This window comes from Macaca fascicularis, chromosome 16 (assembly GCF_037993035.2).
Source record: "Macaca fascicularis isolate 582-1 chromosome 16, T2T-MFA8v1.1".
NCBI lineage: Eukaryota > Metazoa > Chordata > Mammalia > Primates > Cercopithecidae > Macaca > Macaca fascicularis.
In genome coordinates, this window is record NC_088390.1 from 39459827 (window position 1) to 39476436 (window position 16610).

General features: G+C 45.7%; 1 protein-coding gene across 3 annotated transcripts in view; it reads right to left on the bottom strand.

Moving 5' to 3' along the window:
- The window catches only part of ASIC2 (acid sensing ion channel subunit 2), a 1129045-nt gene that overhangs the window by 82427 nt on the left and 1030008 nt on the right, over positions 1-16610 (bottom strand). For 2 of the 3 annotated variants that reach the window (XM_005583416.4, XM_005583418.4), the window contains exon 2: positions 10776-10926. In XM_005583416.4, coding sequence (XP_005583473.1) covers positions 10776-10926 — 151 coding nt within the window. Of the gene's footprint in view, positions 1-9262; positions 9450-10775; positions 10927-16610 lie in introns of all 3 variants that reach the window. The other variant, XM_074018994.1, reaches the window with a different exon arrangement.

A 16610-nucleotide genomic window follows, 5' to 3' on the forward strand; every position in this document is an offset into this window, starting at 1 on the left:
CAGAATTCAGGCCGGAGCCTGCTCCTGTCATTCTGGGAAGCTCCTTAGGACCTGGCATCATGACAAGGGGTTTTCCTGGGAGCAGAGATGTCGGAGAAACCATAGCAACCATCACCACCCACGCTTGTTCTGCCCCATTTGTAAAGGGGGATAAGAAACGTGCTACCCGTGATAGCTGCCCAGGCCTTCCAGCTATGCTAAAAATTCGTGATGATTTTAAATTTAATTATTATTTTTATCAAAGCAATATATGTACATAATTTAAAAATCAAGTGGTATTGCAAGGCTTTTAATGAAAAGCAGCAGTTTCCTGCTCCGCCTCTTCCTACCCCCGAGTCCTACTTCTCAGAAGCAACAACTTTCAACTGTTTTAGCTGTTTCTTCTGGTATTTACTTTCATATTTCCATGAATGTCAACTGCTTGAGAGTTATTTCTTGGTTTTAAAATATTTTAGATCCTGTCTACTGAATTCCTACCACGTAGGAATCATCTACAATCATATTATATTATCTGCACGATTCCTACCTAATCACTGAAGATGAGGATGTAGGCTTCTTAGATGATGTGTTCCACGATGCTGCCTTTCCTTTCACCCTCCAAATATAGTGATATGATATTTTGGTTAAATCAGTATCCAGCTTTTACATAACCATGACTCTGTAAATATTGTGCACAGCCCAGCCTTGCAGTATATAATGTTTTTGATCTCTTTCTTGTGAAATAAATATTTTGTTTTTCCTGTTTTTTTTTTTTTCATTTTGTTTTGTTTTACCTTGCTTTTTCTTTGTTGGTTTGTATGGCTTGCTAGTACCCATCACTAGAAATCCCAGACTCTATGGCAGAGCTGTAAAATGCCTCTCAGGACAGCCAGGCAGACCCACAAGGGCCATCCCTTGTGGAGCCAACATCTTCCTGCTCCAGTTTGGATGGAATGCTCTCCAGGCCTCCTGTGCAAATATTGTCCTGGTTCTTCTCTTCATCCTCATCAGGAAATTCTCTTAGGCCAGATCCTTGTCTCTGGAATCTTATTCAATCCTTGATTTACCTTCTCATTCTCCAATAACTTCCTGAAAAATTCCACATTTTTTGGGAAACCAAATTCTACTGTCACACTTTATTTGTAGTTTGCTGGGTATAGAATTCTATTTAGAAAAGAAAGTGTCCCCCTCCAGAAACTGGAAAATATTTTGTCGTTGCCACTTGGCTTTGGCTACTTCTGTTGAGAAATCCTAGGCCATTCTCATTCTGGATCCCAGGTATGTGACTATTTTTCTCTCCAGAAACTTTAAAGATTTTTTTTCTTTATTTCTGTTAGCCTGAATTTCACCAGGATGTGTCTTGGACTGCGTTTTTGTTTTTGCTACTATTGCAGATGAGACACTGTGAGCTTTTTCCATCTGGACAATCATGTAGTTCAGTTGAGCATTTTTGTTATATTAGTCCTTTGACAATGTCCTCTTCTCCATTCTCTTGGTTTTATTACTCTAGAACTCCTAGTAATAGGATGTTCTAGAATCGCTTCCTGGAAGGACCCTCTGATTTTCATATTTTTCTCTCACTTTCTACCTATTTGTCTTTTTGTTTTACCTTTTTGGGAGATGTCCTCTGTTCCAATCCTTCTATGGATTAAAAATGTTTGCAATCATATTTTAAATTTATTTGTTTGAGACGGAGTCTCACTCTGTCACCTAGGCTGGAGTGCAGTGGCACAATCTCGGCTCACTGCAAGCTCCGCCTCCCGGGTCCACGCCATTCTCCTGCCTCAGCCTCCCGAGTAGCTGGGACTACAGGCGCCCGCCACCATGCCCGGCTAATTCTTTGTATTTTTAGTAGAGATGGGGTTTCACCGTGTTAGCCAGGATGGTCTCTATCTCCTGACTTCGTGATCCGCCCGCCTCAGTCTCCCAATGTGTTGGGATTACAGGCCTGAGCCACAGTGCCTGGCCTAAACATATTTTACATTTAATTTATTCTTCTCTGAAAGTTGCTTTTTAATAGCATCCTATGCTTGTGGTTATGGATGCAGTCCATAACCTTATCTCTCTTGCATCCCTTATCTCTCTTGAGAATTTTAATTAACGTGTTTTGATGTTTTCTCCTGCTTCCTTCATTTATTTTTTATTTATCAAAAGGCTTATGTGGTGTCTAATATTATCCAGGCACTTTTCTAAGCACTTCATTAATATTAACGCACTTCAATCCTCCCAACAACCCTATAAATGTAGATAATATTATTATTTTCATTTTAGAGGTAACACAGGTCACACAGCTGGTGTTACAGCTGGGATTTGAACCCAAGCAGCCTGGCTCTATATCTTGTGCTGTTAGCCATTGTGTCTGTTTCCTCAATGTTTCTTCTTGGTTTGATTTGGGTTCCTTGCCTGTTAGTGGTTCCCCTTAAATGCTTGGCTCTTTGGTGGCTCATTCAGGGGTAAAAGGTCCTTAAAGCCTTTCCTTGTGTTGAGGGGGCACTCCTCAAGGGACTTCATTCTAGGGTGACCTAACTAGGCCTCTTAAGGATTCCTGACTGTCATTGTCTGTGAATCTTTTCTTTTGAGCTTGTCAATTTCTCCAGGAAGGGATCCCCTCAAACTTCTGCTCAGGTGTGAGTGGGATAAATTAGTCTGGCTGAGGGTCTCACTACTCAGTAAGTAGAATTTCCCTCACCTCCCTGTTTTTCTGCATAGCAGCACCTCACCCGTGCCCGATCTCCCCAAGTCCAGAGTCTGTAAGAGGGATATTTGTATGGCTGCTTCTGGCCATGGGAGGATGTCTAGGGGCCTGAAAGTTCCTTTTATAGACTTTTAACTCTTCCTCCTAGTTTTACCTCCACCTCTCAAACCTGTCTTCAGCAGTATCTTATGCCTCTAATTCCTGGTCCTGTATAGGAGTTCTCAGATGATGTCTATTGGCTTTTGGTGGCTTCCTCAGTGCAGACCCACAGTTCTCAGCCTCGTGTAATCTGCCAAGTTGATTGACACTCATCCATCTACTTTACATCTTCCAAAAATTGGCTGGCAACTATTTACGGTTGTCTTTTCTCCCATCCTCTTTGTCCTATGGGTTTATATTTACATATGTAAAAAAAACCTTTTGATTGCCATTTAGGTGGGGTCTAGGAAGGGGACCTCCCATAAACACATGTGTTCAGCCTACCATGTTTAATCAGAAGTCTAGAATGCCAGCTTCCCTGCAGCTCTAGTGTGTTGCAGAAAGGTCATGAGCTTCTTTCACCACCCAGGAAAAGGGAGAGGGATGCTTACAGTTGGTCTCTGGGATGGACACAGTCATGGAACCAACCAGCACTTTTAATCCCAATGACATCTGCCCCCCATCCAGTGGTTTTCAAACGGGGCATCCTCAGTGGTGCCTCGGGGTTGGTCACAGGGAGCAAGGGAGAAAGCAAACGGGGGTTTCCATCTCCAGTGGGACCACAGCCATGTGCTTTTGTCTGTTTTCTACGTGGGACTGTGCTAAAGCTTTCATTCAGTATAATGACTCTGCTCCTGAAGATGAAAAGAGGAAAAAATAGACAAGGAGGATGGCAGCAGACCTATCATTATATGGCATTCTCTCTTCAGAGATGCTGCCTAAACCTCTTTCCCTGTGCTATTTTCATGGCAGTGCTTTTATGACCACATTGTGAACATTAAAGGAATTTAGTGGAGGAAGCACCCCTTTTGGGTGTGGATGTGAATTTTAAGCTTGGTTCAACTGCTTAACTGGGTATGTGCCCTTGGGAAGCTTACAACCTCTCTGGGCTCTGTGTCCTCATCCTGCAATGAGGATTATAATACCTTGTTAGCAAGTGATTGGGAAGGTTCATGGCACAGAGTAGCTATTCACTAATGTGGGCTTCTCCTTCGCCCTGGCCCTGGCAGTATACACAATTTCAGCATTGTTTTTCCTCTCAACAAATGTGTAGTGCCCTGATATACATCTGCGAGCCAGACAGTCCAAGGTCTCTGACTTCTTGGGACTTGTGTTTAGTGAAAGGGCCAGACAATAAAAACAAATAAGGAAATGAAGGTGATATGGTTTGGCTTTCTCCCCACCCAAATCTCATATTGAACTGTAGCTCCCATAATCCCCATGTGTCAAGGAAGGGACCCAGTGGGAGGTAACTGAATCATGGGGGCAGGTTTTCCTGTGCTGTTCTCGTGATAGTGAATAAGTCTCATGAGATCTGATGGTTTCATGAAGGGGAGTTCCCCTGCACACGCTCTCTTGCCTGCTGCCATGTAAGATGTGCCTTTGCTCCTCCTTTACCTTCTGCCATGATTGTGAGGCCTCTCCAGCCACGTGGAACTGTGAGTCCATTAACCTTCTTTTTATTTAGAAATTTCCCAGTCTTGGTTATTTCTTCATGGCAGTATGAAAATGGACTAATATAGTAAATTGGTACAAGTAAAGTGGGGTATTGCTATAAAGATACTTGAAAATGTGGAAACCACTTTGGAACTGGGTAACACGCAGCAGCTGGACAAGTTTGGAGGGCTCAGAAGAAGACACGAAAATGTGGGAAAGTTAGGAACTTTCTAGAGATTTGAAGGGCTCAGAAGACAGGAAGATGTGGGAAAGTCTGGAAATTCCTAGAGACTTGTCGAATGGCTTTGACCAAAATGCTGACAGTGATATGGACAATGAAGTCCAGGCTGAAGTGGTCTCAGATGGAGATGAGGAACTTGTTGAAAGCTGGAGCAAAGGTCACTCTCGCTATGCTTTAGCAAAGAGACCGGCGGCATTTCGTCCCCACCCTAGAGATCTGTGGAACTCTTGAGAGAGATGATTTAGGGTATCTGGTGGAAGACATTTCTAAGCAGCAAAGCATTCAAGGATGAGGGATGAAGAGTAGGGGTGAGGGTGGCAATTTTAAACAGGGTAGTCAGGGGAGACCTCATTGAGAAGGTAATATCTGAGAGAAGAGTTGATGCAGGGAGGCAGCGAGTCATGTGGATATGTGAGCAAGGAGAACTCTCATAGACGTTAGTAGCAAATGCAGATGCCCCAAAGTAGGGGTGTTCCTGGAATATTCAAGAAGCCGTAGGGAAGCCTGTGTGACTGCAGCCAGGTTAATAAGGCGAGGGGAGGGCAGTAGGAGCTGAGGAAGCTGGAGGGATAATGGGGTCCAAATCTTTACCCCTAGAATGGCACAGCTTTAAAAAAATTATTCCTTTGCTCAAAAGCATACTTGACATATTATCGTGTTAACACTAATTAACACTAGGATTTGGGGAAATCAGGGCAGATTATATTTGATAAAAAAGTGTATTTCATTGGAGTGCATGAAGGATAGAAGGAGATGAGAAATGGAGGGGCCTATTTGTGGTCTTTCTGACACTCGAATCCTTTTAGAACTTGTTAGAAAACTCCCTGCACACGGATTCTGGTTTCCTCAGATGTAACCCACCTTCAATTCTCACCCTGACCCCCACCTCACTCAGCGTGGCCGTCCACAGGGCTGTCTGCCTAGAAGTTGTCTCGGGAGTGCCTTCCCCAACCACCATTGGCCCAACTTCTTTAGGACTATTACTGGGTCCTCAGGTGAACTGATTCCCCTGCCCACTACTGATTGGTCCAGGGGCGGGCACCTGCCCTGTTTTTTTTGTTTGTTTGTTTGTTGTGTTTTGTTTTTCCTAAACAGGACATCAGTGAGAGTCAAAACAGTCTCTTGCAGGGGGCAGGATCTGTAAAATATAAAACTCGGGATCTGTTGGGAGCCATGTGTGATAAAATATGTATGTGGGAAAAATAAGCCTGTTTCTAGTGAAAGAATGAAAAGAATTCAGAGAGAGGAGGAATGAGAGATCAGAGGGTTTAGGAGACTTGGGTTCCACTCGTTCCTGACGCTGCATCCCTGACCCTCCTGCTGGCTGGTTGTCGAAGTTTGCCTTGGATTCTGAGAACAATATAATTTCTTTTATGCCTAAGCTTGTTTGATTCAGGTTTCTCATGTGCAACCCAGATAACCCACTGCCTGTTCCTTTTATCTTTGAAGTTACTTAGAGGTATCTACACAGAATTTCATTTTTAACAACCTCTCCTTCTGCCTTCAATTTAATTTCTGTTAGAAAACCCTGGCCATGAAATCTGCACTGCTACAGTCTAAGACAGCTTTTTCAAAAGTATATTTTGTGAGCTTTTCCATGAAAATGAAGGTTTCCGTGGTCAAAGGCATTTGGGAAATAAATGCTGCATGTGCTATTCCTATCTTGGAGATTCACGATGTGTTATATTAAAGAATTCCTGCAATGAATAAATGTGTTTAATGTTTTTTTAACCAGAATTCCCTAAATTCTTTTTGGGCCCTGCGCCTTTTTGTTCATAAAACATGTTATATCCCAAACTCCTGATGTTCCTTAGGACTCATTTTGGGGCATACTCTCTAGGACCACATGCAACGGAACCTCTTCCTTTAAAATGGCATATTACCAGGGTGCCCCACAAGAAGATGTGTGACCAAGGGGAGCACCCTGGTGTGGGGCATTGTCAGCCTGGAAGAAGGGACATTTTTGATAATTTTCATAGAGTCACCGTCTACTCACTAAGCATGAGCCCACAGGGCTGGGTCTACTCAAAGAGTGTGTCTTTTGTTAACTTACTGCTTGGTGCCCTCTGTGTTGATGGTGGTCAACACTATCACCACCTCCCCAAAAGGCCCTTCTTGTTAGTTAGAGTTATCCTCAGAAGAGTGGTTCCCTCACTGCTTCCTAACATTCCTGAGAAGTGGAGCCATCCACAAGGCAAGGCAAAAGTGTTCCAGAGGCTCTGCTTTGGGCAGAATGGGGCTTCCAGATGTTGACCTGCTGCAGAGCTCTGTCTCAGGTGTGGGATATTTGGAATAATCTCTGCTTCTGGAGGTTTTTTCTTTTGACCATCTTCCCACCTGCTAGTGGGCATGATCACCCTCTCATTGCTTACAGTTTGCAGAGAACTCTCATTTGAGCCCTTCAGCCCTCCTGTAAAGCCAATGGGTTTTATTTGTCTCTCTTTTACAAATGAGGAAACAGAGGCCCATTCACTTGGCCTTAGTCACACAGTTAGGAAAGGCAGAGCTGGGATGGGGTCTTGGGTCTGCTTGACCTTGTTGTGCCATTTTCTCTGTCTTCCTATACTGCCTCCATCATCAAACTGCCTGGGCACACATCAGACTGCCACAGGCACATTTCAATTCCTTTCCTCTCCATCACCACCCGAATATCTCCTGGACTCCTGGGCCTGGCCTCCTTCCTCTGGGGATTGAGAGGTGGGAATGTTAAGGAAGGGAGATGGCATCTGTGGGGCCGCACGGTTCGGCAGGTCGGGAAGGCTGCCTCCTGATGGCTGTGGCAGGGATAGGCCTGGCTGTGTTCATTGTCCTCGGGATCAATGACCAAGCAGCCATGTGTATCTGCACCTTCTCAAGTGGTTTTACAGACAAGCATCTCTCACCTGCCAGAGCCCACCTCCCATCCTTCAACAGATGTGCTGGCTTCTCTCTCACCCACATGGGACTCACCTCCCACTGGCCCAGGAAATAAGCAGCTTTGAGGTGACCAGCATCTGCAAGAGGCAGCACATTGCTCAGGGCCTTCTCAGCCTGAAGAAAGGTACGACGGAGGGAACCCTAATGCAAGAGTTCAAGGGTCTAGCTGTGGAGTCAGGGGGAAGTGACCAAACCTCAGCCTCCTTTTCTGGAAAATGGGGACAAGGAGTTCTACCTGACACTCAAGGTCATGGTGAGGGGATAGCCAGGAATATGGAATATTATGACCCCAGGAATATGGGAGGTGGCTGCAAAAGCCAAAATCCATGAAGTCAACTAGAGTTGTCAGAAGCCGTTTTCCAATATACTATCTGCTCTCTAATATGGTAGCCACCAGCCTCCTGCAGCTAGCTAACTTAAATGAATGAAAATGAAATTTTATTAAATATTTAATTCCTCTGCAAAGGCATAAGAATGATACAGTGGACTTTGGGGATTTGGGGAAAAGTGTGGGTGTGTGGTGAGGGATAAAAGACTACACATTGGGTACAGTGTACACTGCTTGGGTGATGGGTGCAACAAAATCTCAGAAATCACCACCAAAGAACTTATTCATGTAAGCAAACACCACCTGTTCCCCAAAAATCTATTGAAATTATAAAAAAGTTCAATTCCTCATTCTCCTAGCCGCTTTGCAAATACTCGATTGCCGCAAGGGTTTAGTGGCTAATGTACTGGACAGAGCAGACAGACAACATCTTCATCAGCCCAGAAGGGTCTATAGGACAGCACTGATCAGATTTTTCTTTAACCTGTTTCTTCTGCCCCTCTATCCCCTGCCCCTGCTTTAAACCCGTTCTTCATACAGCCTGCTTCCCCAGCTCCCCAGTCTCAAAGGATACTGTCTAAGTGACTGTACTGGTCCATCTCGCAGGGATGACTCAAACTCTCGCCAGGAACGAGACTGGCGTTCTCTTGCAGACACTGTGTGCACATCTGGTGCCCCCAGTGAGATAATAAGATCCTGAAAGGTGGGGTCTTTTCTCATGCCTCCTACACCCCGATGATGACCTGCACAGTGTTAGCATGTGACAAGTCCTTAATCAAGATTATGAATTTTCCCTGAATTGGTGTAGCTCATGGTCCAGTCAGGTTGACTGAGGGTCCAAAAGCTTGGGTCAGAACAGTCTTGGTTCAGCTATGAACTCACTGCATGACTTCAAAGACATCATTACTTCAATCCAGCCCTCAGGGGAAAGACAAGGTTGGCCTGGAAGAGATGATCTCAGAGGTTCTTTCCTGCTCTGACCATCTGTGGCTTTGGGAGGCAGAACATAGACTTTTTGGGTAGCCTTGTAGCCTGCAGTCGGTGCTCAGACCAAGGCCATATCCCACAGGGAACTGTGCTGTGTGAGGATGTCTGTGATGGGGGCCTGGCACTGAGAGTGCACGTGTGTGTGTGTGTGTGTGTGTGTACATGTGCTTTTCTCCTGAATCAAGATAACAGGCTAGGAAACCTACCATTATCATGGAAGGACATAACTAACTTCTATTTAGGCTTTGAGTGTGGGGTCTCCATGACTCATTTTATTTCCTTATTTCTCTCTTCTTCCACAGACTATTAGATAATCATATGTGTTCTGGTGTCTGCAAGAAGGGCCTCTCTTTGGGGACCAAGACTCCATTCCCTGGACCCTGGGTTGTCTACAGGCCCCCACAGTCCCAGGGCCCGGTTGGCCTCAGGATGCCCTGTCCACCAGCCCTCAGGGATGCCAGATATCAGAACGGATACAAACCTTCATCCGTCTGCACCTGGAGGGGCACTGAGTTGAGAAAAGTACACAGGATCAACAAAGCGTCTCCTCAGCGAGTGGCTGATGGGGCTTGGGCTGCCCTGGCTCCTGAGGTGAGCTTCCAGATGGCACTGGCGCAGTAACACGTGTGTGGCCATTTTATCTTTCAGTTGGAGGAGCAGAGGACTGGCTGTGATGGGAGGTAAATGGTCACACTCCCCTCCCCGCATCAGGGTGTTCCTGAGAGAGGGGTGGTGGGAGATAGCCTGGAGTTTGCAGTCAGTTCTCCCGGGGTGGAAGCACTCGCTGTCTCAGCAGCCTGATAAGCCTGGGTATGGTGAGTGCCAGACTCTAGAGTCCAAAGTCGATGAACTCAAGGCACAGGGGTGGCAAGAGGTGGGGGCTGGGCTGCTTGGGCTCCACCCCTTCCTCGGCCCCAACCTGAGGGCCCAGGACCTCCCTCCTGCTGGAATCTTCCTTCCCCTCCCAATCCCCTTCAGGCTGCTCCCCACGCTCCTCTCTTGACCCACCTCTGCAGTCCTTCCCATTATGCCTTGAACACAGCATTAATCCGACTTTGGGTCCCCCTTAAATCCATGTTTCCCACTCTTGGGAACCTCTTTACCTTCTTTTCCTGGTGAAATTCTAGAGGCTGCCATCACTCCTTGGCTTGTGGCTGCATCACTCCAGTCTTTGCCTCCGTCATCACACTGCCTTTTCTGTCTGACCTTCCTAAGCCCCTCTTATAAAGACTTCTGTGATTACATCAGGCCCATCTGGATGATCCAAGACCATCTCAAGACTCTGCTCAAATACCCTTGGTGTTTTTCCTGACCCTGTCCCCTGTGATTGTGTCTCTTCCTCTGGGCCATGATCAAGGACTTGGTCTTTTTCATCATAATGTCCTTACTTGGGTGCAAAGCCTGAGATAGTGTACATGGTTAAGGAATGGTTTGCTGAGGAAATAAATTAATAAATGAATGCATGAAATAAGCTTTAGGGTCTATACACATGGGTCCCCCAGGGGCTCACATAGGCACGATGCCAGGTCCCTGAGCCCATGTCCTTTGGTATTCCAACACTTCCCAGCACCTCCAGCTTCCCCCAGTGGGCAGCAGCCTGCTTTCCTTTCAGTTCTTCTAACTGGGTCGGGATATTCAGGATGACTGAGAGAGAAAGAGGCTGATGCATCCTTTCCTCCTCTCCTGAAATCAAGCCACTCACCTGACCAACCACACCTGCTACTTCAAACCTTCCCGCATGTCTTCCCTCCCCCTACCTACCTTACCTCTCCAGTATTCCCATCATCTGTCCCTCTCCCACATAGTAAAATGTGAGGAAACCCGGGGCATCCCAGCTCAAGCCAGGGACATCTTTATGATTTAGCAGCATGTCACCAACCTCTTGTTGGAGAGTAATCCCTCACATGGTGGGCCAAGACAGCTCACCAATCTTTCAGAGGCAGGCCTGCAGCCCTCCACCATCACCCTATGCCCGGTCCCTGTGCCCAGCTCACCTGTCTCTCCCCAGATGGGCAGGTACTCATCCTGCTGAATGTCCAGCATGATCTCCAGCCCGTTGCCTGTCCCCCCCTTGACCGTGGTGAGCAGAGGTTTGCCATCCTCGCCTGAGTTAAACATGTAACACTTCCCATATTTTGTAAACACCTGAAGGAGAGAAGAGAGAGAGAGAAGCACATGGATAACTTCAGACGAGGGTCCAGAGATTGGCGAGACCCCAGAAATCTGACAGCAGGTCAGAGTCCCCACAGCCCGTCACCATCACCCCTCTCAGGAACCAGCGGCTTTTCATCTTGGCTGTGGGCCTGAATTTTACCAAGTGAAATTCTGGCATCAAAGAGCAAATCTGGATGCCCTTTGGGGTTTCTTGCAGTAGCATCTGGTCTCTTCTTCCTCTGAGCACTACCTTGGGAGGTCCTGTTCACTTCCAGGCATTAAGTATCATCTGTAAACTCCTGACCCTTCAATCTACACCTCCAGCCCTGGGCTCTCTTCTGGCCTCCAGACACACTGGGTTCACCTTTGCGGTATGCTTCCAGCAGACCCTGGGCACTCAGTTTGTCCACAGGGAACTGATCTTCTTCCTTAGCTTCCCCACCCCATTGGCAATTCTCTTGCACGTCTGTCCCAGGGAACAGCATTACCATCTGCCAAGGGGCTCAAGTCAGACCCTCAGAGTTGCTGTCCACTCTTCTTATTCCTTACGCCGATGACCAATCGGGCAGCAGAACCTATCAATAACCTTTCTACATCTGTCCTGAATGTAGTCTTTTGTCTTCCTTACTGATGAAATTTAGGACCCAAGCGTTTTTTTTGCCTGCATCACTCTGGTTTCCTGGCTGGACTTCAGGATTCCAGATGACCTTCTCCAGCCCATCCTCTAAGGTAACTGTGAGTTACTCTGGAATGCAAACCCTATCACATTAATCCTGTGCTGAAAACCCATCAGGGCTCCCTATGCTCTTTAGGCTAGAATTCAGACCTGCCATGCCCAGTCTTTTGCAATGCCCTGTCTTTTGCAATGCCCTCCACCTATTCCTTCTGCCGTTCACTCTGCTGCTTTCCGCCTGAGTCCAGCAGCATCCACTGGAAGGTAGACTCCAGGGGCTCAGGGACTATGTCTGCTTGCTCATGATGTATCTATCCCTAGCTGCTAGTATAGTGACTGGCACATGGGGTGCTCCGGAAATACATGTTGAATGAGTGAATGAATGAGTGGGTGGGTGGATGGAGCCAGACCAAACAACTTGTAACAGCCCCAGGTCATATGCTGCTGCTTCACACACTTGTGGTTCTCCACTTGCTGCTTCTGGCACCAGTAACTCCTTTTACTTCTCTCTCTGCCTGGACAACCTCTAGCTGGACTCCAAGACCAGATCAATGCATTTCCTTCTCCAGTAAGCCTTCCTGAAACCCTGGACCAAGTTGGGTTACTCGCTCCCCTTGATCCTTCACCACAGCACCCCTTGCTTGGCACTCACTGAATAGCTGGTTTTGCATCTCTCCTGAATTTGACTCTGCCTCTCATTTCTGAAGCCTGGCACTTAGTACATTGCTGGCACACAGTAGGGGCTCTGTCAACTTTTGCTTGATGAAAGTATGATTACAAAGAGGCAGAGTGATGGTGTAGAAAAAGCCCAGGGAAAGGAATGCAGAGATCTTTGTCCAAGTTTTGATATTGCCACTTCTTAGCAGTGTGACTTTAAGTGAACCAAATAAACCCTCCCAGCCTCAATGTCTCCATCTATAAAATGGGGGTTCTAGTCTTTGGCTTTGCTACCTCTCAAGGTTATTGAGAGGATCAAATGAGGTAACGCATGCAAAAGTGCTTTAAAACTGTAAAAGCTTTCTACAAATGCTACGGGTTATGATGATTATATAACTGCTTTCGAACCTCCAGCTGAAGCCAAATTACATCTGGCAGAATTGGCTGGAGGAGAGCCAGGCTGACTGTGTTGGATTCCTGCAGCCACAGAGATTTGGGTCTGGGCCACTTTCCTGAGCACGCTTCACTGCACTGTCCCATCCTACAGCATAGAGGCCACAGGGAAGCTCTTTGGCTTCCCAGCTTTCAGTGCACGGGCAAGTAAATAACAGAGGTGACTGTGGGAGGCTGCCTTTCTTATGTAAATCTTTATGGCTAGATAGAAGAAAGGAAGAGGGGCTTCTATCATGTGCCAGGAGCTGTGCTAGATGCTTATCTATGTTATCTCATTTAGCTCTTACAACTGTGACCATTGGCAGTTATTGCTTTACCTATTGTGTGGAGGAGGAAACCAAGGCCCAGAGAGGTTAGGTGACTTGCCTAAGGTCACACAGCTAGTAGGAGAAAAACTGAGATTCAAATCTACATCTGTCTGATTCTAACACATGTGTCCTTTCTGCTGTGCTGTCCTGGGAGGGACATGAGGGTTTTCGTCATTGGGACACTTCCTAGCCACATACTGCTCCTTTCTGCCTTGCTTTTCTCATCAGTCCATTCAATCTTCATATGCATATGCTCCTACTATGTGCAAGGATTATGGGGATTGCAAAAAAGTACAAGCTCTACTGCTTGCCTTCAAGACCTGTAGGAAGGGTTAGTGAAACATCTATGTTGTTCTCCACTATACGAAACAGCTCTGAGTCCCTGGTCAGCTGCACTATTTCAGGACAGCCAGTCCCTACTCTTTCAGCTTCATGGCAGAGGAGAACAGCTGGAATTAATGCAAAGTCCAAAGCAAACATGTTTTTTCAAAGAACCAAGTTTTTTCATAACTACTGCATATAGCAATTGAACTTGGCAAATGAACTTATCCCTTGGAGACGTGTTCTTGGGGATCACTGTAATGAACAGATAAGAGCATTTCATAGCACATCCATTGCAAGGCGTTGAACACATCTGGAGTGAATTCTGGGGTGCTCCAATAGAGCTTTTCTTTGTAGACACTCTAAATATCCTCTCTGTCTCTTCAAAATTGCTTATAATATTAATTTGCCTATCTGTATGAAGGGATTTGCAAGCAAAAGTAAATTTCAACTTAGCATCAGATTATTGCAAATTCCAACTCCTTCACCTTTTGGTCCTTGAACTTCAGAATACTGGGCTGGGGTTAGAGAGTGGTGTGGACTCCTGAAATCAGCTGTGATCTCGGCCCTGCCAAAGCATGCCCAGTGCCATTGGTGAAGGTGTTGACCCTCCCTAAGCATCTGAAGATGATGACAAGGTGTAAGAACTGAAAAGTGTCTTAGAGATCATCTTGTTAATCCACCTTACTTTACATATTAGGAAACAGAGAGCCAGGAGAGAGGAAATGACTTGCTAAAGGTTATACAGCAAGAAAGTATCCAGCTGGGACCCTTTCCTTCCTTTATACCAGCCTCTCTCAGTTTTTCCGCTTACAAAAAGAGAGGGAGGGTCTAGCGGGGTGCTAAGATCCTCCCATCTCTGCACTTCAATCGATCATTGACTGAGTGTCTGCTTTGAGCAGATACAGTGGGAATGGAAGCCTCATGAATTGAAGGCTTTCCCTGTCAAAGAGGGAGCAGAGAGCTCTTTACAGTGGGAGTGAGTAGAGACTTGTTCCCCATCCTTGACTGCCTCCTAGAACCCATCCTAGCCCAGGTAGCAGCTCCTGCAGCTGCCCTTGGTGTCAATGTAATCTTTCCTGCTCCTTCTTCTGGGTGCAGTGTGCTGGGGCAAGTTCACAAACATGCCAGGTGTGAGCTGAAATAGGTTAGAGCTTGGTCAAGCGTGGCAGTCACTGGAGTAGCAGGGGTGGGGAGCCAGAGGGTGACTGCAGCCAAATCAGAGAGGTGGCCAAGTGACAGCTAAATTACTATTTTTTTTTGAGAGCCAAATAATGAATGAACTCCCATTCACAATAGCTTCAAAGAGAATAAAATACCTAAGAATCCAACTTATAAGGGATGTAAAGGACCTCAAAGAGAACTACAAACCACTGCTCAGTGAAATAAAAGAGGACACAAACAAATGGAAGAACATACCATGCTCATGGATAGGAAGAATCAATATCGTGAAAATGGCCCTACTGCCCAAGGTAATTTATAGATTCAATGCCATCCCCATCAAGCTACCAATGACTTTCTTCACAAAATTGGAAAAAACTGCTTTAAAGTTCACATGGAACCAAAAAAGAGCCCACATTGCCAAGACAATCCTAAGTCAAAAGAACAAAGCTGGAGGCATCACGCTACCTGACTTCAAACTATACTACAAGGCTACAGTAAACAAAACAGCATGGTACTGGTACCAAAACAGAGATATAGACCAAAGTAACAGAACAGAGCCCTCAGAAATAATACCACACATCTACAGCCATCTGATCTTTGACAAACCTGACAAAAACAAGAAATGGGGAAAGGATTCCCTATTTAATAAATGGTGCTGGGAAAATTGGCTAGCCATAAGTAGAAAGCTGAAACTGGATCCTTTCCTTACTCCTTATACAAAAATTAATTCAAGATGGATTAGAGACTTAAATGTTAGACCTAAAACCGTAAAAACCCTAGAAGAAAACCTAGGTAATACTACTCAGGACATAGGCATGGGCAAGGACTTCATGTCTAAAACACCAAAAGCAATGGCAACAAAAGCCAAAATTGACAAATGGGATCTCATTAAACTAAAGAGCTTCTGCACAGCAAAAGAAACTACCATCAGAGTGAACAGGCAATCTACAGAATGGGAGAAAATTTTTGCAATCTACTCATCTGACAAAGGGCTAATATCCAGAACCTACAAAGAACTCAATCAAATTTACAAGAAAAAAAAAAAACAACCCCATCAACAAGTGAGCAAAGGATATAACAGACACTTCTCAAAAGAAGACATTCATATAGCCAACAGACACATGGAAAAATGCTCATCATCACTGACCATCAGAGAAATGCAAATCAAAACCACAATGAGATACCATCTCACACCAGTTAGAATTGCAATCATTAAAAAATCAGGAAACAACAGGTGCTGGAGAGGATGTAGAGAAATAGGAACACTTTTACACTGTTGGTGGGACTGTAAACTAGTTCAACCATTGTGGAAGGCAGTGTGGTGATTCCTCAGGGATCTAGAAGTAGAAATACCATTTGACCCAGCCATCCCATTACTGGGTATATACCCAAAGGATTATAAGTCATGCTGCTATAAAGACACGTGCACACATATGTTTATTGCGGCACTATTCACAATAGCAAAGACTTGGAGTCAACCCAAATGTCTATCAGTGACAAACTGGATTAAGAAAATGTGGCACATATACTATGCAGCCATAAAAAGGAATGAGTTCATGTCCTTTGTAGGGACATGGGTGCAGCTGGAAACCATCATTCTCAGCAAACTATCGCAAGAACAGAAAACCAAATACTGCATGGTCTCACTCATAGATGGGAATTGAACAATGAGATCACTTGGACACAGGAAGGGGAACATCACACACCGGGTCCTATTGTGGGGAGGGGGGAGGGGGGAGGGATAGCATTAGGAGATATACCTAATGTAAATGACGAGTTGATGGGTGCAGCACACCAACATGGCACATGTATACATATGTAACAAACCCGCACGTTGTGCACATGTACCCTAGAACTTAAAGTATAATTAAAAAAAAAAAAAAGAGACGGAGTTTCCCTCTGTTGCCCAGGCTGGAGTGCATTGATGTGATCTCAGCTCACTGCAAGTTCTGTGTCCTGGGTTCACGCCATTCTCCTGCCTCAGCCTCCCAAGTAGCTGGGACTACAGGCGCCCGCCTCCACGCTCGGACAGCTAAATTCTTTATCAAGTCAAGACCACCAGCAGGAGGCCTAAAATCCTTGTATGACTTCCTATTACA